The 26,152-nt window shown below is 46.9% G+C and overlaps 2 protein-coding genes across 2 annotated transcripts; both read right to left on the bottom strand.

Moving 5' to 3' along the window:
• Positions 1-14,808: 14,808 nt before the first annotated feature.
• On the bottom strand, positions 14,809-15,410 carry LOC120642909. Its single transcript, XM_039919492.1, has 2 exons — positions 15,208-15,410; positions 14,809-15,119 (listed from the first exon to the last, which is right to left on the bottom strand). Exons 1-2 carry the CDS (start codon positions 15,382-15,384, stop codon positions 14,904-14,906), a joined length of 393 nt encoding a protein of 130 aa, XP_039775426.1. The 5' UTR covers positions 15,385-15,410; the 3' UTR covers positions 14,809-14,903.
• Positions 15,411-17,314: 1,904 nt separating this feature from the next.
• On the bottom strand, positions 17,315-18,144 carry LOC120642908. Its single transcript, XM_039919491.1, has 2 exons — positions 17,988-18,144; positions 17,315-17,916 (listed from the first exon to the last, which is right to left on the bottom strand). Exons 1-2 carry the CDS (start codon positions 18,096-18,098, stop codon positions 17,593-17,595), a joined length of 435 nt encoding a protein of 144 aa, XP_039775425.1. The 5' UTR covers positions 18,099-18,144; the 3' UTR covers positions 17,315-17,592.
• Positions 18,145-26,152: the final 8,008 nt, after the last annotated feature.

The following is a 26,152-nucleotide window of genomic DNA, read 5'->3' as shown; positions in this document are numbered from 1 at the left end:
GTTCATGAAAGATCGCACACCAAAAATATACTGAGGCGTAAACAGAGCACCATGAATCCAACGTCTATCCATCTACATAAGAAATTGCAGAAAATAAAAAAATCTTCATTATAACCACTACATCAACGAACAAATGACATCTCTAAATTAAACTGTGCATCCAAATCCATACCAATCGAAGTTAGCTGAGGCAAGATCTGCATGTTTCACTGATGGATCTCGTGCAAGGGGAGCCCCTGATGGAGCCGCTGCCCCTCGGTATCCCCTCCACTGTTGGCACCGCTGCCACCGACGACACCGGCAGCGCTCCCGTCGCCGCCCCCTACGCTGCCGCTACCTAGGTCCACCTACGCCACCGCTAGCAGCTCCTACACCACCAGCAGCACTACCCGTCGCCGCCAACGCCATAGGTCAGATGACCCCGTGGATAGGGACGGACGGTTCGCAGTCGTGGATAGGGGCGTCCGGCAGGGATGACCGTGGTCTGGTCAAATGGTTCCTTAACCTCAAAGCACTATAATTTGTTTGAGATAGTACTAAACAAAAAACAGATCGGAACCATATCAAAATATTGCAGTGTTGCAGTGGTTAGGTCCCCTCTACTGCAACATCGAGCGCTGCGGTTCGATTCCTGGTTGCGCCATTAATTTTTGCACATTTAGCTTCCTCACCTGACACCGTCAGGTAGGTCCCACCTACCAGGTGCAAGCCCCCTTGCCTCCCAGTCAGGCAGTCAGCATTACACGTAGGAACGCTGTGGACGCTCACATCAGCGCCATGTTGGAAGATTTATCTGTGACCTCCCCATGAGTCCATCATAGATTCACAACATAGGTGCCAAAGTAATTGGTGACGTCCATTTGTGACCATAATTTAACTAAACGTTATATATCTATCACCTTTGGGTTGAACCGTCACAGATGACTACATTCAATGATGATTTTTTGGAAGGTCATAGGTAAACCGTCATGCATAAGGGTATTTCTTGTAGTGAAGGATGGATCCTTTTAGACCCGCTCCACAGTTCGACGGCACAGGCTTCCAACGATGAAAGGTTTTGATACAAGCCCATCTCCAAGCAACGGGGCTAAATGTTTGGAGAGTTGTGAGTGAAGGTGTAAAAAATAATGGTCAACAAGAGAAGCAATATGATGTTACCGCTAAATGCATAATCTTGTCTTCTCTTAGTGACAATGTGTTCAATCGGATTTATTCTTGTGAAAATGCTAAAACGCTATAGAAGACTATCATTGAGAACCATGAGGGCCCGGAGGATGTTGCCAATGAAAGATATCATATTCTCATTGATAAGCTTAATAGCTTTAAGCAACTTGATGATGAGAATGCCGAATCTATGTACTTATGTTTGAACACTCTTGTGAATGAGATTAATTTCTTAGGTGTGAAGAAAATTAAAGATTTGGAACTCATTCGCAAGATCCTTCACTCACTCCGAAGGCCGGACTATGATTTGGTGACCACAATTCTATATGAGAAAGAGCTTGACACAATGACACCAAATCAAGTCCTCAACAAGGTGATCGCCCATGAGCTACGCAATGACATCAAGACAAAAGCACCATCTTCTTAACCAACACACAGTGCACTTGCATGCAAGCAACTCAAGAAGTTGAAGAAGATGGCCATCAAAAGTAGCTCAAGTGATGAGGAAGAAGAGGATGCAAGAAGCTCCTCAAATGATGAAAAAGATCCAATGAACCCCAAACTCTACAAGCAAGTGAAGAAGATGAACAAATGCTTGAAGGAAATCAATTCAATGGGGTATATGGTCTTCCTCAAAGATGGGCCTCACTATCAACTCATGAAGGTTGAGAAGAAGTTCAAGAAGAACAAACATAAGAAGGAGAAGAAGCCCAAGCATGAATCATATGCCGTATTTGGTGAATGGGTAAGCGGTAGTGAAGAATCAAGTGCAAGTTCAAGTGATGAATCAAACAAGAAATTCACCACCCGCATGGGATCATCATCCAACACTTGCTTCATGGTAAAAGGTATGGATAGCGATGTAAGTGATGATGACTCCGACTCTCCTTCAATTGATTAATTTTTGGACTTAGTTCATGAGCACCAAAAAGTCATTAAGAAGCAATCAAAAGAAATTAAAAACCTTAATGCTCTCAATGATCTAAATGCTTCTCTTGCTATAAATTTTGAAGATTTGATGTGCAAATTCAAATTGCTTAGTAAGGAGCATGAAGAGCTCAAATTAAAATTTAAAAGCATTAATGATACTAATGACTTTTTGAAAATGAAGCAAACTATCCCTTGTGCAATTCCAATCTCTAGGGTAGATGCTTCAACTTCTTGCATTGATTTAATTGATGAATCTTACTCTAACCCTTGCAATGAGAAATGTTATGAGAATGTTGTTGTAGAATCATGTGATGATCTCATTGCCAAAGAAAATGATGAGCTCAAGCAAGAAGTGGAAAAGCTCATGAAGGACTTGTATAGATTGAAGGGAAAAGGCATAGAGAGCAATGTCCAACCTTCTCAAGATAACCGTGAAGACATGGTGAAGAAGCTTAAGAAGGGGTCCACCGTGACTTGCTCAAAGTGTCACAAAGAATGCCACAAGTCCAACAAGTGTGCTCAACCAAGGAAGAAGCTTCCAGATGAGAAGAACAAGAAGAACAACAAGAAACTCACAATCAAGAGTTCTTTCATCTACACCAAGCCCAATCGGAGGAACAAAAGCAATAGCACCTCTTATGTGATCAAAAAGAAGACCAATGGCAAGATGGTTGCTCACAAGGTTGGGAAGAAGGAAAGGAGTTAGAACCACTCCATTTGGGTGCCCAAGGAGATCATCACCAACATGAAGGAGCCTCAAATGGTGTGGGTTCCAAAGGAAACTTAAAGCCAAGAACGGCTTCGGGGGATTTGGAAGTTTAGCTTACAAGTTGAAGTGAAGGTTCAAGCCAAAGAAGCTAAGCTCAATACTTGGTAATTTGTTGCCCAAGTCCCCCATATTAAGGTAATAGTAGCTAGATTTCAATTCAAGTATCATTTAGCTCCATCGCTTTTGCTAGGTTGTGTGCATATTGCATCTCCTAGTGTTATATATGGTGGGTTGCTTGTGTCATGATTCTAACAAATGAGCAACCTACATAGTTTGATAATTGTGTAGAAAGCTACACAATGTTACTCTTCATGGTACATGGACTTTATGAGGTAAGTGTTTCATATGTGTACCATGAACACAAGCTATAGGATAAACCTCCAAATTGTGTCAAAATCAATGTGCATACATTTGCTTGGTGATTCAAACACTAAATGCACATATTTAAGGGGAGTTCATCCTATGACTTGTGATTTTGAGACTAACATGTTTGCAAGTCTATCTTTTGTAGTCTCACATTGGAGTTAACACTCTAAGGGAATGTTATTCACACTCAATGTGAACAAACAACTCTATAAGAGTGATTAGATAAATTATGCTTTCATACATTTTGAGCCATGCTCTATTGAACTTAAATGCTCATATCTAAGTTTGTAGGCTATGTGCTCATACATTTGGTTAACCTTGGTGTACCAAGTGCTCGTTGTTTAAAGACTTTCAATTGGTATCAATTGTTGCAAGTCAATTTCAAAATTGGTACATACAAAGTAAACAAAATATCCCTTGGAGGTATGCAAGGTTCTAAATTCATTTAATTGGTATCTTTGTCATTTCTTATTATTTTAGAGCTACATCCGTGCATGATATGATCTAAGCTTTCTAGTTATAACATCTAGTTGTGCACTTGATTTTCACATTATCATTTTGTGCACATATTTATGGAAAGCTTAGCTCATGTCATGCTAGTTTCGTGATTTTGTGATCCACCGTAGTAAATTTTCAATTGGTATCTTCATTGATATCATACAATTGGATCATGAGTCATGAAACAAACTCCCGAGGCTACTAATCATCTCTTGAGCTATATTGTTTTGCAAGACCTTTTAGGTGCAAGACTTTTTGGGTGATTTGATTCCAAAGGGGGAGAGATGTGGATCAAAGCAAGACATGTTCCCAACAAAGAGGGAGAAATGTTTCCAAGAAGGAAAAGTATATTCCAAAGGAGGAGAAATGCCAAGTGAATCAAGTCATGAGGGAGAAGTAGCGAGATAGGGGGAGGAACAAAAGGGGGAATCATGGTTTTAGGGGTAGGGCAAGCCGTCATTGGATGATGGTAAGCATCGAAGCAAGTGTAAGTGGTTCAATTTGATAACATTTGCAAATTTTATACTTGCTTTGATTGTGTTGTCATCAATCACCAAAATGGGGGAGATTGTAACGAACATGGCACCATTTATGCCATCTCGAGTGATTTTGGTGATCGAATGACAACGCAATCAATGTGACTAATGGTTTTGTTAAGTGAATATTTCTAGATTCTAGGGATGAAGTAAAAAGGTCATGCAAAGCAATACACAAAGAAAGAACTCAAAGGAACGCTGAATTGGATGAATTCTGCAGAAAACAGGAGCACCGGATGAACCGACGGTGTCAAGAGAGGCATCGGTGCATTCAATGTACTATGTTCCATAGACGATGTCAAGCGCGCAGGAGCCATGCCTTCAGCACCGGTTGAACTGGTGGTGCATCGGAGCATAGCACCAGTGTAATGACGTCAGCAGGAGAGAGAGAAGTCCAATGGCTAGTTGAGTGCTGTGAGTGACCGGTTTAACCGACACCCAGTCATCGATTAAACCGATGGTGCTGCAGACAGTGTGTCAGAAACTCAATGGCTACTTCAGGTCTGAGAGTGACCGGATGAACCGACGCCACCCCATGCAGAGGCATCGGTTCATCCGATGGTATGCTGATTTCTGCTAACCGTTGAAGCAACGGCTACAAGACTTAGTGGCCTATATATATGCCTCACCCCGGCCATTTTGAGTTTGCTGGAGTTGCTGGACATCTCACTCACACCCAAGAACACCTCCAAGCCATCCAAGAGCATAAAGATCAAATCTTTAGTCCTTAGCACAAGCTTTGTGAGTGTTAGTACTATATTAGCTCTTGAGTGAGTGATCAAGCAAGGTTTAGATCCTTGTGCTGTGGTTCTAGAGTGATCCATCCTTGTATCTTGGTGCGCCGGCCATTCTTGGAGCTTTGGTGGCTCGCCGGCAAATCAACGACCCTCCGGCTTGGTGTGGAGTGGCGTCAACAATATTGTGCGAGGGACGGAGACCCCTCCTTCGTGAGCAATCTCCCTTAGTGAAGATCGGGATCAAGGTGACCGTGATTGTGTTCACGGAAGAGACTTGATTGCCGGGAAGCGATGCTCTTCGTGAGTGCTTCAGCAACATGGACGTAGGGGCGCCTTTGTGGCAATCCGAACCACGGGGTAAATCCTCGTGTCGAGAGTTCGTTTCCTCTCATCCCTCTATTTAAGCTTCCGCATTTCGTATTGCAACTTGTGTGCCTTTACTTTCTTAGTGTAGCATCTTGCTAAGATTGGCTATAGGTTGCAAAACTCTTTTGAGATAAGGGTTTCACAGTAAGGTGAACCGTAGTTGCACATCTAAATAGCTTGTTTTAGTTTAAGTTTTGTGCAAACTAGTTGGAGCCATAGGTTAAGATTTTAAGAGTGCCTAATTCGCCCCCTCCCATCGTAGGCTAGAGTACCCGATCGCTTTCACTAAGTTTCATAGAAATGCCAGGAACTATGAAGTGCATAAAGCAATGCAGAAGCAAACAAGAAAAGAACGAAAAATACCTTATGATTGAAATTTCTGTTGGAAATGTTGGAAACTCCAGCACAATCGGAAATTTCTAGCACAATTGTCGAAGATTCCTAGGATTCCTAGACGTCGGAAATTTCGGGCCAACCAGCCAAAATTGAACCAGCGCGCCCCAGAGGATTCCAGGAAAATAGCAGAACACAATTAAATATGTCTTCTGAAAATCACGAAATTTGAAACATAGGCTCAGAATATCACAGTGAATCTTTAGACAAGCATAGGATTCCAAGTATGGCAACTTCAAATGTCCAACGATTTCAAGCAATGCTGTTTCTTGTTTTCTGCACTCATACATACTCCTACATAGTACCGCTCCAATCAGTTACGGGTCACTGCAACCTGACAGTTACCTGCAAGACCCAAACTCAACTGCGATTTGAGATTGGTTTCATACTTTGCGCTAGTGATGCATCAGTTAGCTAGCTAGACTCTAGAGTAGGCATTGTCTCGTGGAGTGGATCTGGGTTCCCGTCTCTGTTGATCCGTTTTTTGAATGGTTTCACTGTTGGAGAACGGCTTATTAGTGCCGGTCATAGGACGTATTAGTGCCGGTCCCTGTGGCCGACACTAAATGGCCGGCACTAACATGACAGACGTTAGTGCCGGCTACTCTGACCGGCACTAACGTGCGTATGTTAGTGCCGGTCCGTAATACCAGCCGGCACTAACGTGCCCGACCCCGCCCGAGTCCTAACAGCAAGATTAGTGTCGGCTGATATAACTAGCCGGCACTAAATGTTTTTTCTTCTTTATGTTTCTTTTCTTTTCGTTTTTATACGTATGGCTATGCGTATTTCTACCATATGTAGTACATAGTCGTACTCTTTGCATTGCACAGTATTATTAGAACAGCATATTACACAAACATTATATATATATATATATATATATATATATATATATATATATATATATTTGTCATGTATGGAACACTTAGGAGTTCAAAAGTACATGAGATATTACAAATTACTAAGCACATCAACTATAGTAACAGTATCAACTTCCTCGTCGTCGGATCTTCTTGGGCGACGCTTATACGGAGATCGCCATGAAATTCGCCCTTAGGAATTATGACTTCATCGAGTAGAAATCCGCATATAGCTTCTTGAATTGCCCTGATCCGAGCGATTTCAATGAGTTCTTCTTTCATCCACCAACGCTGTCACATTTTTCAATAAAAACATAAGAATAAAAAATAATGAATTAAAATAATGAGCAGATGTGATTGTGCTCACATACATTGAATGCCTCCACTGTCATTTGCCCTTTTTCACTTGCAAAAGAGTTGATCCACTCGCATACGTAGTATCCACATAAGTTGTTTTCTTGGCCCTGTCTCCAACACTATGGACAAATGTGGGTTACGATATAGATTTTTTCTGATGTTTATTGCGAATGACATTAGTAGCGAGAGTATATTCATACCGGAAAATCAGTCACCCAATGAAGAGGCTCGATTTCACCTATGGGCAAGCCTATGTGTTTGTGGAGGTAGCGATTCCATGCAGTATTTACCACCTCGATGATATCTTGGTACTTTGATTTATCTTGCCTTAACGAGTCGTACACCAAGACCTTGTGCTCCTCAATCCGAATACAAAGCAATATCCAATGAAAGCTGTGCATATACATACGCATAACCAATTAATGTTGATTCTAATAGTTATTAAATAGTATTATTAATACGAAGGGATTGAAAAAAAAAGGCTAAAAAAGAACGACTCACTGATGGTTGTATGGCAAGAGAATGAAGGGACACATGCTATTTTTACACAACCCCCTGTATATAACATTGACTATGTCTCCAGGATTTTGCGCTAACGATTTCTCGTGTATAATATCGGGGTTGAAGAACCCGATGTTATGGAAGTTCTTCTTTCGGCAAATTTGAATTTTTGACCTACGGGACACAAGAAAAACGGGGATCAATCAACACACAAGGCTAAAATAATGAAACGAGAGACAATACTTACATGCACCATACACTGACGAGGGACTTGTGAAGGGTATCTTGATGGTATAAATCGTAAAGTGCTGCAAATTCGATATATACATCATCTCCCCCCCGCCAGAAATGCTCATCTTTAATCCGAGCTGGGAACATCTCTAATTGATTAGCTTTAGATTGCACGGCATACCATTTGTGTAACTCGCCCACTCTCGTTGGTAGGAATGGTAGCAACTCTGGCCATATCAAAGGTTCACCAAGTACAAACTTTTTCTTGTCGCGGGCATTCTGTAGGGCCTCCCCAAGCAATTGTGCCCTTGTTAGATCAGTTTGCAATATCATCCCAGCCATGGTCAACGGATCTCTTGATTCATCGAGACATTCTTCACACGGCACTATCAACGGAGGAATCGATTGTTTGGACTGCTCTCCGAGCTGGGGAACGGTCTTTGCATTAATCCGCCGATTCTTGGGGTTGCTGTACAACTTTCTGATCTGCCGATCATAATCCGACTCCCTTTCTTTCTCCTTGGTGGGATCTTTAATGAAGTGTTTAATGAAGTGTGACTTTGCAACCGGATCTATTTCTGGCTTCTTGTTCGCAGCCTACCTCAGTAGCTTGCGCTTCAGCAAGAAGGTTTGAAACGATTCTTCTACCTCTTCCTCTTCTGGAGCCTTCGCTTTCTTCTTTCTTTGCTGCTTATGAGATGGCTGGACTGAAGGTACCATGTATGCCTTCGGTCGCTGACTCTGATTCTGTTGTGCGGCTGGTGATGATGCCGGAATTGGCTCGCTTTGTGCGGCTGGTGATGGCGGATCCATGCTGGGGTCCCGTGCAGGCGGTGGAGAAGGTGGGCCAACACTAGGATTCCTGTCAGCTGGCGTTGGTGATTTTTGCCTTGAGCACCGAGCGGAATCTGTGTCTGCTTGCACAAATCTTATGTTGCGCTTTGGCCACGCGATCCATGTGTGTACGGCATGTTGTAGTTCTGTTTCTTCAGGACTTATAGGGATCGGGAGGTCCATGTCTTCCCAGCGTTCTTCAGTAATTCGGTCAACAAAGACTCTGGCGAATCCTTCAGGAATCGGCTGGCAATATATTGTCCCGCCCTCTTCTTGGACTTCCGCATAACCCTTAGCACAAACTTTGAGCTTTTTCCCATAAAGAACCAGAAGCTCACATTGGGTCCTAACGGTGATGTCGTCAATGGGGTCCCTCGGCCTGTCGGCACCCAAATTAGGGTGCTCCGTGGAAGCAACACTGCTACAACGCTGAGAAGGGGGGCTGATCTCCACATTGGCAGTTGGTTGGTCCGAGCGTTGCCCAACTGCTGCCTCAAGTGACATTATCCGGTTTTCTAGGCTATGGATCTTCTCTGCCACTACTGCCTTGCTTCTGCATCGGCTTCGGTAGGTTTCGAGATCTCCGGAAAAGCCATATTTCCATGGAACTACGACCATGCCTCAGGTCCGTCCAGTGTGTTCCACATTCCCAAGAGCGTAATTCAGCTCGTCATTCTCTCTGTTGGGCTGGAAGGTTCCTTCTTCGGTACGCCTCATTGCGTCCTCGAGTCTTTGGGCAGCCTCTCTTAGTACGTCGCTAGTCACAAACATTCCAGTGTCGGGGTCTAGTGTGCCTCCATGAGCATAGAAGTAATACCTTGCTCGTTTGGGCCAACTCAAGGTCTGCGGTACGATTTCTTTTACAATTAAATTATTTTCCATCTTTTCTCATTTCGGAATAGCAACCTTATAACCTCCAGGCCCAAGTCTATGGAAGTTTTTCTTTTTGCTAGCATTCATTTTGCCTTGAATCGAGGCTGTCATGCTGTCAGCACTGTGCTTGTAATTCACGAATTCATTCCACCACTCTCGTTGCTTCTTCCAGACTTTATCCAAAGGGTATAGTTACTCATGAATCCATTCAAGGCCAGGTGATTCCATAGAGTATCTCTTTTCCGGAATTCCTTTTTATTTTCGCAAATACTGCATGGACAACACATTAAACCCTTTGGCGACCTATTTTCCATTGCCGCCTTGAGAAAAGAATCTAAACCCTGAATCCACGCCGAGGTGCTCCGGCTGCCGTGCATCCATTGCCGGTCCATCTGTAATTAATTATCGTATAAAAACAAAAATCAATTCTACATATATCAAAACAAGTTACTATGAAGTAATTCGAAAACAAATTGTAAATGTGTCATAGGCCACCTATCTAGTAAACCTAAAGTAAATAGCAAAATAAATTGACACAATAACATATACACATGTCACCATGAAATAATTCGAAAAAATCATTCTAAATATGTGATAGTCAAACTATATAGTAAACTTTCTCTAAAAAATAACAAATAATTCTACCTTGCTCAAATTAATGACCCCGGAGGCTATATCAGTGCCACGGAACAGGGGTTCCCATTGCATTGGACAAGTCAAGGGTAGGTGGACCGAGAGGCCCACTTCGTCACGACGCCACAACGGCCCGGCCCATCACAGTGGCTACCAAAGAGACACCAGATCAGGGGGAGCCAAGCAACTCCCTTGGACAAAGGCAATTCCTTGGTCAAGAAGGAATTACCCCACGGCGGTTATTACCGCGCCCGCCCTACTACAGCAGGGCGGGACCCACTACGATGCATCTTCCTCATAAAATAGCATAATTACGGAGGAGGCGTGCGATCAGATAGCGCGCTGACTAGGGCGGGGGAGCCCCCCTCCACGGTCATGTCCCGTCAATCAGGCGGTGGACGGCGCAAGTTGCCCCACCAGCAGCGCCACCCGTCACGTCAAGTAAACCGCATGAAGGACTCCAGGCTCCGAGCGGGCCCCAAGGGAGACGCCGGGGCATCCCGCGGTAGACCAAGCATAACACGCGGCCTCGCTGGCACCCTGGGGCCAGGGGCGGAGAGTGGGGGCGGACAGGGGCCTGGCCCCCCCCATGAGCCCCAAATTTCCATTACAAATTTAAATTTTGATTAAATTTTTATAGTAATTTGTATGGTTGGCCCCCCCTAACAATGAAAAAAACGACATCCTGGCTCCGCCCCTGCCTGGGGCGTCCCTAGGGAAGACCCCGAGGACCCCCCCTGGAGCCTGAGGGAGGATCCCGGAGCCGACCAACCCTAGCCCACAACACAGGATCACGTCTAGCGAGCAGACTCCACTTGCAGGACAGTGCCTAGCATTAGGCGCCGTGTTCACACTCATGACGGTAAGCTTCCCCCTAGCCCACGGGAGAGTCTATAAATAGAGCATAAGGGCAACATGTAAAGGATAGACTCTGGTCTCCCTAGCAAACAGACCAAGCTCACTAGAGCAAGAACTCACACACAGAAGGCTGAATACAACCAGCACCACACAGGACATAAGGTATTACGCTTCCAAGCGGCCTGAACCTATCTAAATCTCCTTGTCCCAATCCTTTGACACACAGTTGAAATCTCATTGCGAGTTACACCCCTGGCCAAATTTCTAAACGGAGGTTCCCACAAATTCCTGCTCGTGGTTCTCACCCACCGTCAGCGTCTCCCTCCTTGATCCAGGTTATGCGAGAGCATTGTCGTCGTCGTGCCTTTTCAACAGAAGCCAGTCCCAGAACTCTAACCTTGAGGTCTTTCCGTGACAACATCTCAGCTGGTGTTAGGGCCCTCTGCTCCTGTGCAATGTCCAGTCGCAATGTTACTTCTTGAACCATATGCAGCTGCATCCTCGCGTTACCGAGGAGGGATTTACTCCACTTTGTAAGTGCCTTGGCAGTGTTCAACAATTTATTGTGGAAGATCATCAGCGCTGAATTGCCCAGGACAGGTTGTTCCCAGGCCCTCTGAACAGTTTCCATGAAATAAGGAACACGGGTCCAAAACTGCTCGAACTTGAATTTTGCATTCCGTGGCGGCCGTTCTTGATTCACTACAGGAAACCGTTGGTTTGCCATGTGCCAAAGAACACGGCAAAGGCCGATATGCACACGGTAAAGCTTTTGCCGTGTGCCGCACACGGCAAACGCCACACGGCATTCAGGCGTCGGCAAAGGCGGTCTTTGCCGTGTGCCACATATCGGGCACACGACAAACCTTTTGCCGTGTGCAAATCTCGGCCCACGGCAAAAAAAATAGTTTTAAGCAAAAGTGACGTGGAAGTGGGTTTGCCGTGTGCCCTGCCGATGTGGCACACGGCAAAAACCGAACCTTTGCCATGTGCAGAACTTTTTGCACACGGCAAAGAATGGTTCCTTTGCCGTGTGCCCTGGTTTTTGCACACGGCAAAGGTCCCAGATTCAATTTTTTTTATTTGTTGATTACGTATATGTGTAGCGAAAATGGCCTCTCATGCCATATTTCAATATAATGTTTTGGCGATTGATGACACACACAACACTTGGACTAATATGATTGTTAAGATAAACATTCCCAGGCTTTTAGGTTCAAGTGATGACAAAGAGAAGATAGGCGTAGCTCGGTCCAAGGGACAAGAATTGAGGCATTTTGTTATCATCGGTTAAACCGACGTAGAGCAAAATGAACTCACCGGTGCAATCACAGAGAAGGTCTGCGGGCTAGGGTTTTACACCGGATGAACCGACGCTACAGAAGTTATATATGTCGGTGCATTGGCAGATGAAGACCGAGGAAATTACATACACCGGTTGAACCGACGATGCATCGGTCAATTGCATCGGTTCAGTTGTCCAGAGAGGTGGTTTTTGGAGGAACGTGAAGAAGTTACACTCACCGGTTAAACCGACGCTAATATTACATACACCGGTTGATTACATCGGTTAAACCGGCGATACACCGGTTAATTACTAACGGCTAGTTTTTCAAGTGGCAGTTTACATACACCGGTTGAACCGATGATGGCTTTTGGGGTACGTCGGATTAACCGGCGTTAAGCACATTTCTGGCAGCTTTTCTCCAACCACCATAGAGCTTCATTGTACATCATATAGGCTTAAGCACACTTGTGAGAGTGCTTAGTACTTGTTTAGGCTTAGTTCTTGAGAGAACTAGCTTGAGAGAAAGCCTTGCTGCGGCAAGCACCTTGTGTACTCATTGTGTGACCCTCCGACTTGGTGTGGAGTGGCAACGACACTTTGTGCGGGGAAGGAGGCCCCTACTTGGTGTTAAAGCTCCAAGATAGTGAAGACGGTGCCGTGGTGACGCTTCGAGATAGACGGTGGCGGTGACCTCGTCTTTGTGACTTGGCGTCACTTAGCCTTTACTTGTCGGGAGCCTTGGAGGCGTGGCAAGACGGTGATCAAGCGAAGAGACTCGGCATCACACTTGTTCTTTGTGAGCAAGTGGCCGTGGACGTAGGGAGGGACTTTGGTGTCCTAACCGAACCACGTTAAATCATGTGTCTTGGTGTCTTCACGGGAGTTTGCACATCCTCTCCCTTACCGCTTTACTTACCGCATTACGTTTCCTGCATTTACTCTTTCTTGCTTACCTTTACTTTCCTAGTTAGTTTGATTAGGATTGGCTATAGGTTGCAAGTCTTTTGGGGTAAGTAGAGGGTAGCATAGATAAACCTTAGTCATAACTAGCATGTGTAGGACGTGTTAGGTTTATCTTATGCAATTAGATTGAGCCCTAGGATAGAAAAGCGATTAGCGACCCTATTCACCCCCTCCCCCTCTAGGGTCGGACACCCCGGTGATCCTTACAATATGGTACCCCAAGCATTTCATATATATCACAATGATTATTTCATGTATCCGAATAAGCATCACAGGTATTTGATACACATATACCAATAAAGTCTTGTTTTGTTCATCGACAACCACAAGTACAACTCGAGTCCATACAAATCAAGTCCATACAAAGCCATACAAGTTGGTACAAAATAAGTCCATACAATGTAACTCACGGGTCCGACGGCGGCGGTGGCGGTGGCGGGTACTGCGGCCACATCGGCCATGTAGGCGTCTGCGACCAACCTGGCTGCTGCTGCTGCTGAATCTAAGCCACCCATTGAGGCGGTGGCCACACAAACTGCTGAGTCTGCTGCACCGGAGGCGAGAAGTCAGGATTCACTGGCCCATCATTGGATGCCGCCGACTGATTCTGCACATAAGCGAATATATATTGAGTTACATAAGAATGAAACTACAAGCATTAGCCTAAGTTGTAAGTCATTGTAGATGTATCATAAGATATTATTTTTAAGTAAATCTAGGTTAATGCTAAGTCACTAAGACATTCCGAAACTCGATAGGAGTCAAAACCACTTACGGTAGGAGGAGTTTCTGCACGACGAACAAGTAGGGCCGGAGGGAATTGTGCAGGCAAAACACCCATCGCCGAGCCCAGGCTTTGCATAAATATTAGAGCTTGATCCAATTTTTGCTGGATGTCGTCCCGCTCGGCCCTCCACCTCTCCTCTGCCGCCTCTTGCCGTGCTTGGAAGGCTGCTTCCATCTGGGCCTAAAGGATTTGATCCCAGGGTTAGAATTCAAAGCGAACATATGTAAAAACATAGAAACGACGGATGAAACAGAAATAACCTTGACAGCCTCAATCTGAGTCTGTGTAGTGTCTGGCCGTGGGCGTATGGCAGGGCTTGAGCTGGTACTCCTGGCTCGAATCTGCGAGAGAGTGGGAGTAGTCGCCGTGTCGACTAAGCTGTCGCCAAACCAGTACCATCCATGCTTCGTGCCTCCTCCCGCCCTCATGACGACTTCTCCATCAATGGGCTCATTGATTGCATCAAACTCCGGCCCATGAACTTCTTGTGCCATCGAGGTGTACCCACTGAGGCGGCTGTGGACTCTTGCGTTGTTGTACACTTCGGGCGGATCCTGCGGGTTGAAGGTGACATCGGACGTCGCCTTTCTTTTGTGGGCCAAACAGTATGCCTGGACTTGGGTGCAAGGCACACCACCATGTGACACCGACTGCGAATAAAGGAAGATGATTAGAAATTATGAAGAATTGAGTGTTAGAATAAAGAAATTAATTCACATACATATCTAGCCGCGTACGCCTTGAGGTTACGGTTGCCCTGATGGTGCGATGCACCTGGCATAAGCAAACGCCGCTGCCGAGCAGCCTCGTGCATCTCCACCCACTCTTGCGAGCACCACCAGTCTACTATTATTTCCCAGCACGGATAATCATTGGCAATCCACCACGGAGGCACCTGCACATCATCAATATCTAATACATTTAAGAAGAACAAATGGAGCATAGTTGATAACTCCTTAAGATTGAATCTTTACCCGCAAGTATTGTTCCTGGGTAAGTCTGATGTCTCTCGCAGGTCCTTTGTAGATCCTCACTTTTTCGATCCTGGCCTTGTAGTCGATGACGGCCTGGATGCGCGCCTCGTAAAGCATATCCGCCACCAGCTTGTAACAAGCTCTGCTAGCCACCTGCATCGCCCTGGGCATCATTCCCTCCTCGCATCTGTAGAAATCCTGCACAAAAATGTGAACAAAGTCATTATTTCAAAATCTGGTGCAATGAATATGATGTATTCGTAAATGTAGTTCCATGAGGACTTACCCATAATTCGTTCAACACCCGGTGCGCCTTGTTGTCAAATGCCCTGCCTTCCTCATCTGGTCCATCCGGTGCGGCGATGTAGTGCTCCCACGAAGAGGCTGGCTGACGTACCCCAGCAATATCCATGGCGCCTGGGTAGTGTCGCTTGCAAAGGAGGCCCAGGATGCCATTGGCCATGCGGTTGTGAGCAACACCTGGAACAACTATGTCAAAGTTCCTGCTCAAGTTATTGAGATATAGTGTTAGTGTCAATTGTGATTTTGAATATATCAAAAGAAAACATATTAAAATCTTGTAAACTTACTTACCTTTTCCCGTCAGGTCGGAGGACCAGTCGGTGCTCTAGAGGTATTGGATGATCCGGGAGCCTCGAGGGGCCTCACTGCCAGACGGCAGGTACGCCCAAGTCCTCATCCTCCTCCTGGTCCGCCCCATCCTCCTCCTCCTGCTCCTGCTCCTACTCCTGCTCCTGCTCATGTGTTTGAAAGAAATATTTGATTGCAAAAAAAATAATAAATATACCAGTCATCCGAAAATTAACCAAAATTTGGCATTAAAGAGCCTAAGTTGTTTTTTGCAAACACAAACAGTTTTAAAGTCAACCGCTAATTCGTTCGTAACGTTCTGTCCAAATGTAAACGTTTCCTTCTCAACTCTACGGATCTTCTCTGGACATGTTTCGATTTGTAACAAGCATACATGAAAACTTTCGCAAAACGTTCTCAAAATTTTACCACCATCTCCATGCATGAAATCATGATACCATGACAAATTTCATGATTTTCTGAATTCGTTTGCTATTAATAGAATTTTCAAACAATTCATTCAAACTGTTCTAAGCATGGTCCGCGAGCAAGATGTTCGAAATCTACTTCTATTTCGTGCTTACGTCATCAAATTAAACTCCATAACATGAAAATCATTTTTATATCCATTATACTCCACTATTCAAAACACTTCAAGTTGAACCCTAAAAATTCGATTAATGAAATTAAATGACTAAATATAGCTAAAATAACTAAAAATATTACAGATTTTAACAAGGAGTACAATACACTGTATATGCATAGAAAAAAAATTGGGAGTGTTGTGTCTACTTTTTTTTTGCACAATTTTGCCGTGTGCCAGAGGTTTGCCGTGTGCAATATAGCAGGCACACGGCAAACAGGGGCTCTTTGCCGTGTGCTAAAGGTTTGTCGTGTGTATCATTTTTCAGCACACGACAAACGCACATGTTTGCCGTGTGTTGTGCCTTTGCCGTGTGTTTTTTGGGCGGACACACGGCAAATAAAATTATTGCCGTGAGTTGAACCTTTGCCGTGTGCTGTTTCTTCTGGCACACGGTAAATGTCCGGTTTGCCGTGTGCCCGTGTTTCAGTACACGGCAAAGGTTCTAGCACACGGCAATTTGCGAGTTTCCGGCAGTGATTGCACAGCAAGAGCGGACAGTGGTCAGACATGGAGCTGGCCAGCGCTTGCAGACACAGAGATGAGAAAAAATTATCCCAATCCTTATTGCAGAAGAAACGATCCAAATGAACCATAGTTGGATTCTCCCTCTCATTCCTCCAAGTGTACTTCCGGTTATGAAGAGTAATTTCCAACAATTCACAGTAGTCCAAAGCATTACGAAACTGCCCCATAAGACGCCTACACATAACCAGGCGTCCAGGCCGTTTCATCTGAGGGCTTCATTGATTTTAGTTCCTCCATGAAACGACCTTTATCAGCATCCTCAGTCGGGCCATAGACCACAGAGATGAGGAAGGAGACGTTGGTCATGCGCATTGTGTTATTCATCAAAAGCGAGAACTCTCTTATCAGCAGATTGGAAGCAATGACGAGGTCAGGATTCCAGGCCAGCAAAATACCACCACAAGTGCCATTTGCCGGGGCAAATTGGAAATCGAGATTGCCAACAATTTCCCTGGCTAGTTGGCTTGTGATGTTCTGCAACTTGGCCTCCTGGAAGCAAACAAGCAAGGGTTGATTATCCTTGACAAGTTGTAGCACAGTTTCTCGTCTGGCAGCTTCGTTCAAGCCGCGGACGTTCCAATTCAGAATCTTCAGACCGTCAATCATTGAGACACAGTTGGAGCTCCCAGAATTCAGCAAAAGGCAACGCTACTAACCAGATAAACTGAGGACACAAAGCACCAGCCAACCGCCGACCCGATGGGAGAGCAGCAACCAAAATCCCCAAAAGCATGCTCCCCCTCGGAAGGCAAACCCGATCCCACAATAGAGAACAGTCTAAGAATAACTCAACCACAACCAGCTTGAGGACGTCTTGCAACTGCACTGCTACAACTAACATTGATAACACTAGAGAACAACAACTAACATTGATAACACTAGAGAACAACTAAACATGAGACAGGCCGCTCAGGGCTCCCCTGCACTCGCTCCACCTCCTGCCGCAACAGCCTTCAGAGCTGCTGCAATTGGCTTGCAGTCCAGCTTGGTCGCCGAGCGCAGTGCCTTAACGGCCTTGCCCGGCAGCGGCTCCTTGTAGGTGCTGACGTAGGCCGCTACAACATCCTCCCCCACTGGCACATCTGGATTGACGAAGTCGAGCTCGCGGATGAGGCGATGTTGGCCTCGCTTCGACACCCGAATGGAACTTCTATTTGCCGCAAGCCTGGAACTGGCCCTCTGCGGCTGCCCAGCCGTTGTACGAGAGCGTGCTGGCACCAACTCCGGAGATGCCTGTGGAGGTATAGGCGTCGAAACAAGTGGTTGTGGGAGATCAGTGAAAACTTCATCGACAAACGAAGTACCTTGCCCCGTGCTGGCCTCCCCGGCCGGATCAGCCGGATAAATGTCCATCTCATGGACCTGCTTTTTTTTTTGAGATAGATCTCATGGACCTGCTGCTCGAGGACTTGCATCGCATCTTCAGTTGAGCCCGCAGGACGCTGCACTCCTGGCCCGAAAGTAATCTCCTCCAGCTTGTCCAGCGTCGACCGACCCATCTTCTTATCCTGATCTCGGCCCAAACAGATTGGGCCCTCCCAGAGAGCAGAAGTAGGGACGTAATCAGGGGAGCGGCACCCCCTCAAAAAAAAAAAAAACAGGGGAGCGGCAGCCATCATGCGCATCGAACTCTCCGTCAGGAGAGAAGGAGAGGGGAGCAGACAGGCAGGGCGGCGAGGCGGACAGCTCGTGAAGCATCGGGTCCAGTGCTCTCCTCGAGCATGCCACATCTGCAGAAGGAGGGCACGGGTCGTTGCACATAGAAGGTGTTTTAGTTCCCTCAATTTTTTTTCAAAAAAGAATCTTGTTATTTAAGAGTATTAAATAAAATCTATTTAAAATATTTTTACACGAATGAGTTGTAAATCGCGAGACGAATTTAATAAGCCTAATTAATCATAGATTAACGGATAGTTACTGTAGCATCATTGTTACAAATCATGAATTAAGTGGACTCATTAGATACGTTTCGCGATTTACAGCCCATCTGCGCAATTATTTTTTTTTCACATTTAATGTCCTATATATATGTCTAAACATTTGATATGATATTTTTAGCTAAATTTTTTTGATCTAAGGCCCCATTTAATTCCCAAAAAAATTTCTACAGTATCCGTCACATCGAATCATTTGACACATATATGGAGTATTAAATATAGTTGAAAAAATAACTAATTACACAATTTAACTGATTAGCACGAGATGAATCTTTTAAACATAATTAGTTCATAATTAAATATTATTTATCATGTAACAACTAATGTGTTACAGTACCAAAATTCAATCTTTTTTATCAACTAAACACACCCATAACCTTAATGAAGTCAAGCAGTGGGTCCGGGTGGTGCTTTGGAGGGGAAGGCGCGTGAGGGCCCGCCTGCCCGATGAACTCGCCTCCCGAGGATGCATGCAGCCGAGCACAAGGAGCCATCTGACAGGTTGTTTAGGGCACGTCCAATAATCGGCTATGTTTGGTTATTACAGTGTTTTTTTTCGCGCACGCTTCCCGAAAAAAAAATCTCACATGCATCAAGTTCTAAATTAGATCTATTTGTAAAATTTTTTTAGAGATGGATGTAACTTTTCGAGACTAATCTAATGACGGTAATTGATTGATGATTTGCTACAGTGATACTACAGTAACCATCCTCTAATCACGCGGTCAAATGGCTTATTAGATTCGTCCCGCGATTTACACGAGGGATTGTGAAGGTGGTTTTGTAAATAGACTTCATTTACTACCTCTAATTAATGATCAAAGAGATAAAAATTTTCATGAAAAATTTTACAACCCCAACCAAACACGGCCGTCGGCGTAACCCCAACCACATCAGTACTCTTTCTGACGCACAGCAGGAAACAGGAGGAGAGAGCGTCGCAGGCCGCGCCGATCGCTTGCTACTGCCACCCTCTCCTCTCCTCTCCCACTCAGTCTCTCTCTCCTATGTGCGCGTAGAACGAGGGAGTGTGAATGAATAAAGAAAGAAAGAAGATAATCTGGCTACTGTACATTGTCAGACAATACTAGACTTATAGCCAAGCTTATTGGCATTGCTCTTAGTCGAAGAAAATTTTTAGTTCAGAGTCGCATCGAATATTTGACCAAATATTGGGAGGAATTTTCGGACACTAATTAAAAAATTAATTTCAAAATTTGCCTAGAAATCGCGAGACAAATCTTTTGAAGCCTTTGACCGCATCATTAGCACATGTGGGTTACTGTAGCACTTATGACTAATTATGCACTAATTAAACTCAAAAGATTCGTCTCGTCCTGTACATCTAAATTGTGCAATTAGTTTTATTTTTTAACTATATTTAATGCTCCATTCCGGTGTTCAAAAGAGGCAAAAATTTACCAACTAAACGAGGTTTGGCCTCCTCAAAAGGTTGAGGCAACTGCCGGTTCTTATGCACAGTAAAAAAACTAGCACAGCCTCTGTTTAGATTCAAAAAGTTTACATAAAAAAATCACATCGACTATTTGAACACATGCATAAAGTATTAAATAAAATCTGTTTACAAAACTTTTTACACAGATGAGTTGTAAATCGCGAGACGAATCTAATGAATCTAGGTCGTGTTTAGATCACTTTGCCAAAAAATTTTGAAACAGAATCTTAATATTTCGGGTACTAAATAAAGTCTATTTACAAAATTTTTTGAACGGACGGATTGTAAATCGCGAGACGAATCTAACGAGCCTAATTAATCCATGATTAATTCACAATTAGCGAATGATTACTGTAGCATCATTGTTGCAAATTATAGATTAAGTAGGCTTATTAGATTCATCTCGCGATTTACAACCCATCCGTGCAAAAAGTTTTGTAAATATACTTCATTTAGTACTCCATGCATGTGTCCAAATATTCGATGTGATGTTTTTTGCCAAAATGTTTTGGCTTCTAAACACGGCACTACTTAATCCAGGATTTGCATCAGTGATGCTACAGTAACTATCCTCTAATTTTGGATTAATTAGCCTTATTAGATTCATCTCGCGATTTACAGCCCAGCCGTGGAAAAAGTTTTGTAAATAGATGTTATTTAGTACTCCGAAACTAATTTTTGTTTTTCAAAAACACAGCCATAGTAAGGGCACCCGCAATAGTATAGTAAGCATACTCTCTATATGAGTGTCCACATCGGCTGTAGAAAGTAAAATAGACTACATATCCAACAGATGATCTATAACCTTTATTAAACAATGTCGCGGGTCCTACCTTACCATATCTTCTCCTTCCCTTCCTCCTCCCTCCCCTCTCTCCCACGCTCCTGAGCTCAGCGGCGATGCCTGGCCCTGCATGCACAGGTTCACAGCACGGCGGCGGCCTTGCCCTCGCCGCGCTCGGCCTCGCTCTCGTCCTCGCCGCGGGCGCCGGTGTCCTCATCCCCGCCGCGCTCGGCCTCGCTCTCATCCTCGCCGTGGCACCGGTGTCCACGCCCACGCCTCGCTCTCGTCCGCGCCGCGGCGCCACTATCCTCGCCCACGCCGTGCTCGGCCCTCCGCCGCCTCGTCTTTGCGCCGGCAGCCCCACCGCCCCGCATCTACGCGCGACATCGCTCGGCAGCGGTGACCTCGCCTCCTCACAACGACGAGCCGCCTCGTCCTCGCCGGTCCACCTCGCCGGTGCACCTCCGGCCGCCGCTGCGGACTGCGGGCTGCGGCACAAGGCAGTCGCGCTGCCCAGGATGGTGAGTGGCACTAGCTCGTTCCCATCCGTCTCGCCTCGTCCGCATTCACCGCATGGGGCCCACTCTGTTTCGGGACGCATCCTAACGGCTCTCGCCAGCCCCAGCTACAACTTATTCTCTCTCTCCATTTCTCTTTCCTACGTGGAGGCCTTGTAGAGAGCACTAACGGCCCGTTGCGGGCGCCCTAATGTGCAGTACGTCTGGGAATCGGTGCGTGTGAGGAGAGCCACCTCGGGCGTTGCCCGAGCCTACCGCTTCGTAGTGCACTAGTCGTTTCGTTTGGCTACTATTCATCAAATAAAAAACTTATGAGCTAACGTAAGAGCCGCCCGATGGAGGAGATCTCAGGGTGCGTTCACAGGTCCAGCTCCACCATGGGGAGAGGTGGAGAGCGGCGACGCTCCGGCGACTTGGAGCAGCGACGCTCCCAACGATCATCATCGCGGGGTAGAGGGTCCCTGAAGCGCGGCGTACGGGCCAGGGAGTGACTCCACGCCCGGCTGCACTCCAGAGGCTCCAACAGATCGACCGCCTGATGTCGACAGTGCACCTATGGCGAGCGCGAGCGGTGGCGCATGCCGCCCTCCTCAGTTCTGATTGGTGCGCGCTGGCCGCCAGCCCGACGCAGCAGCACCTCGCGACGCCGCGGCTCGGGGCGCCCATCGTCCGGGTCATGATCACGCCGCTGCTGGGGCATCGGGCCATCGCGACAGCTCCCTTGGCGCCCCACAGCATCACGATAGCTGCTCGGAGAGCGACCATCCAAGACACCCGGGGTCCAACCGAAGGGGACAATCGCCAGCCCTGAATCCTCCAATTCGGCCGTGCCAGAGGGCAGCAGGTTGCTCCCCCCAAAGCCAGCAGTCCGAGCGCGGTGCGGCGCCAATCCTCGTTACTCGTCCTGGTGAATCAGAAGCTCAATGTCACGGCCAACAGGAGGGGGTGCCACACTGTAACATCCCATATTTTTACGAAATGTTATATTCTCCAAAAATGTAAAATTTCAAAAACTTTTTGTGTACATGTGCAATTAGCTAGAAATAATATAAGGTTGACCTTATTTCCCATCTCAAAATCCTAGCAAATTAAAAACAAATATAAGATTTATAAATGCTAGTGTGCAATATTTGGAGTTTGGAGTTTATTTGAATCTACATTGTTTAAATGGCTTTGAATATTTATGTTTGAATGTGTGGCATTTGATTTGAATTCAGCCATTCAAATCAAATGTAAATACTAACTACCCTAACCTGTTCTGGGCCAAAACCCCTAACCTAACCAAAATCCAGCCCAGCTCCCGCTCCAGCCCGCTGGCCATGCCACCGGCCCAAAACCGCGCGCGCCGGCCCAACATCCACGCAGCAGCCCAGCGCGCTGCCTCCCTCACCCCTTCCTCATCGAGCCACTGACAAGCTGGCCCCACCAGGCAGCTTTCCCCTTCCTCCCCACCTGCCTTCGCACCGGCGCCACGCTCGCCTCCGCCGCTACAGGACAAGCCGCGGAATGGCCCGCATGCCACCCTGCCACGCCTGCCCCACCCGCGATGCCCGCCACAGCTCACGCTGCCACCTTGAGTCGGAGAAGCCCTAGATGGCCGCCACATCGCCCCGCACCGCGGCCATCTTATCCACACTATTCTCGGCGTCCGTGCCCCACCGAGCGCCCGAACCCTAGTGCCGCGTGTATAAAACCCCTAGCCAGCGCCCTTGAAACCCTAGAACGCCCGGGGATTTCCCCCTTGCCACCGCCACGAGCAGAACAGAGAGGAAGAGGGCCAAGGAAGGGAGAAACAGAGGAGGGAGAGATGAAGGAGGAGGAGCCGCCGCCGCCGAGGATCTCCGCCGAGCCAGCGCCCGTACATCGACGTCGATGCAGCTGCGCGGCACGGCACTACTCTGACGTCCTTCTGCGCTGCCTCACCACTGCGCCGAGCACCGCGACCACAAGACCGCGGGTGAGCGCCACCGCACGACCTCGCCGCCTCCCTGTGCTGCCGGCAATGCCTCCGGCCACCGATGAGACCACTGTAGCCATCCCTAGGACCACCCTGTCCCCTTGTTTGCACCTGCAGGAGCCCGGTGTGCCTCACCTGCTCCAGCCAAGCCCAGCCCAGCTCCGCTCCCGCTCCAGCCATGCCACCAGCCCAAAACCGCGCGCGCCGGCCCAACATCCACGCAGCAGCCCAGCTCACCGCCTCCCTCACCCCTTCCTCACCGAGCCGCTGACAAGCTGGCCCCACCAGGCAGCTTTCCCCTTATCCACTATGCAGTAACTATGATTTGTGGGACTTTGTAAACGTGCACGCCACTTATCCACTATGCGGGTGGACCCGGTCCGAGCTAGATATGTGTGTCACCAGACCTGTTAGAAGGATGGATATCATTGTGCGGGGGAGGCCCAGTCCAGGAGTTGTATGGGCCTTGTACAACTCCGAATGGCAAGGGGAGGGCCTCACAACTCCAGGGCTACCTCTTGCGAGAGGATGCATCCCAACCTAGGGGGATAGGATGGTGCCGTAGCGGTTAGTTTCGTTCTCAGTAGACCGGTGCTTCGGGGTCAGTCAGGTCGCTCCTGGCTGGCGTCGGGCCGAGTGGGTACAGGTGCGCAACCCCTGCAGGGTGAAAACTATACGTATAGCCGCGTACTCAGTCATGTACATGCCTACTCTTCTGTTACTTCGTCTAGTTTAGTGTGCCTTGATATTTCTACCTCCCTATAGTACCACTTTTCCTGCTTGGATAGCAGCTGAGGTGCAGGGAGCGGGAGTTCCAGCACCGACCTAGGCTTTTGTAGATGGAAGTTGACCGGTGCCGTTATGGCCCGTGTCGAGGAGTTATGAATGACATATATATGCTTGCATAGGAAACCTCAGCCTATCCATTGGCTACTTTTATATCTTATTGCATCCACTTAATGCTTGCATACGGATGGTGACGTGAACCTATCTCGTCCTTGGGGATAGACTGGTAGATGCAGGATTCGACTCGTGGATCAAGTTCGAAGATGAAGGACAAAGCTAAGGACGGTTCGAGCTACACTTCGAGCTGCCTGTGGAGAGGAGACATCAAGACGAAGAATGCCCAGAAGATTAGCTACCGCTTCCGATTTCTGTTTCCTTTCCTTTAGCCCAAGGGGCTTGTACTCTGAATTTCATATTATAATCCTCTAGATTATGTAATAAATAAATCCATGTGATGATTTTCAGTGTTGTATGTCTGTGATATCTAATTGAAATGAGTTCTATATGTGATAGCTACTGATCCAAGGATTATCACGACGATACAGGGATTCGGGTTCTCCTTTCGGAAATTCGGGTTGTTTCAGTTTGTATCAGAGCATAGTCAGACCGTAGCTCGAGCCTTAGAAATGGTCGTTAGTCTTAGGACACTCTGAACGCTTCTGTCTATTTGCTATATTGCCGTGAACTATATTCTGCTTGTTCCTTGATTCATTTTCCCTTACTCCGACTCATTCTCTTACCTACGCTAATGCCACTCTTATGTGTGCTCAGAATGGAACCCGCCATTGTGAAGAGCATGTTAAAGAAGGTGATCCACGAGCCATGGATGTACTCCAGTCACCGCTGAGGACTAATCCCTGTGATGGAGCATGTTCTGCAGAAAGCCGGCATCAACCAGAGCCGTGTCAAGCTGTCTTCTCAAGAGGTGAAGATCCACTCGTACTTCACCAGCTACACAGTCATGCTAGTGGTGATGCCCGACCTAGAGACGCCAGGATTTCCCGGAGAAGTGATCATTTGTTCAGGCATTCAACTCGCTACAGTTATCCAGTCAGTAGCCAGAGAAATGACAAGTAGGATTCTCGCTTGGTTCTGGAACACCAAGTTCGAGACAAGCGAGTACAGATTGATTCCCAGAGCTATCTTCGAGACTGAGGATGTGATGGCCACCCAGTCGGCGATTGCCCAAGCCCCGTACCATGTGTAAGGAGAGAGCCAGCTTTTGACTGCCACCACCGAGTCTTACCTGTTTTACATGGGCTGCCTGCTGAGGAACCTGAAGAGGGAAGGCTACATCCTAAGGGGGAATTTGCCGCTTATGCACAGCACAACCAGGCCTTGGAACAGGAAGTCCAAAACGCGACTAGGATTGCAGGAGCAGCCAGGAAGGACCAGAGTGCGCTAGCCAAGAAGCTTCACGAGGAGACCACTCAGAGAATTTCCGCAGAGATCAAGCTTGCCCAGGCAGAGACCAAGCTTGCTAATCTCAGAGCACTATAGATCGAGATGGAATGCAAGGAGGTAGCACACCTCGCAGTCATGGAGGTAGTGCAGAATAAGGCCGACTGTACCTTGAAGACTTGGATGGAGTCAGACTCGATTCGAGTCGACGAGATACAGGAACTGCTGGACATGCTGCCCGAGGAGTACCAACCTGCCATCAAGAAGGAGGACTTCTCGCTGGACCGACAGAGCCTCAAGTGAAGGAATGCATGCTTGAGAACCTGCCACCCCCGGTTGAAGCTGAGGAGGAGTGGAGGACCGTTACCACTGCCGACTTGATCCCACCCGAGGACCACCCAGAAGAGAGTTAGATGGTGCAGCCGCACAAGAAGCCTCGCCGCTCTGAGGACTGAGCACGTGAGAAGACTCAAGGAATAAAAGTAGAGCTGTAAGATAAGTAGGATGCCGATGTCCCATTCCAGCATGACGGCACGACGCATCCGCGCGCACGAGCCGGTCGGCCTCCCACACCCACGCCGCCCTGGCCCGGAACCTGGGCGGCCTCCTGGAGACCTTTGGGGGTTGATG

This window comes from Panicum virgatum, chromosome 7K, assembly GCF_016808335.1.
Source record: "Panicum virgatum strain AP13 chromosome 7K, P.virgatum_v5, whole genome shotgun sequence".
NCBI classification, from domain to species: domain Eukaryota; kingdom Viridiplantae; phylum Streptophyta; class Magnoliopsida; order Poales; family Poaceae; genus Panicum; species Panicum virgatum.
Note: the sequence above shows the minus strand (reverse complement) of the source record. Positions and strands in the feature narration are given on the sequence as shown.

Bases quoted from the DNA above. Each gene is read 5' to 3' on its own strand.
- LOC120642909 (XM_039919492.1), bottom strand. From the start codon at position 15,384: ATGGCCAATGGCATCCTGGGCCTCCTTTGCAAGCGACACTACCCAGGC. The intron at 15,120-15,207 runs GTAAGTCCTCAT...ATTTTTGTGCAG, and splicing joins GGGTGTTGAACGAATTATGG to GATTTCTACAGATGCGAGGA.
- LOC120642908 (XM_039919491.1), bottom strand. From the start codon at position 18,098: ATGCAAGTCCTCGAGCAGCAGGTCCATGAGATCTATCTCAAAAAAAAA. The intron at 17,917-17,987 runs GTACTTCGTTTG...ATACCTCCACAG, and splicing joins GGAGGCCAGCACGGGGCAAG to GCATCTCCGGAGTTGGTGCC.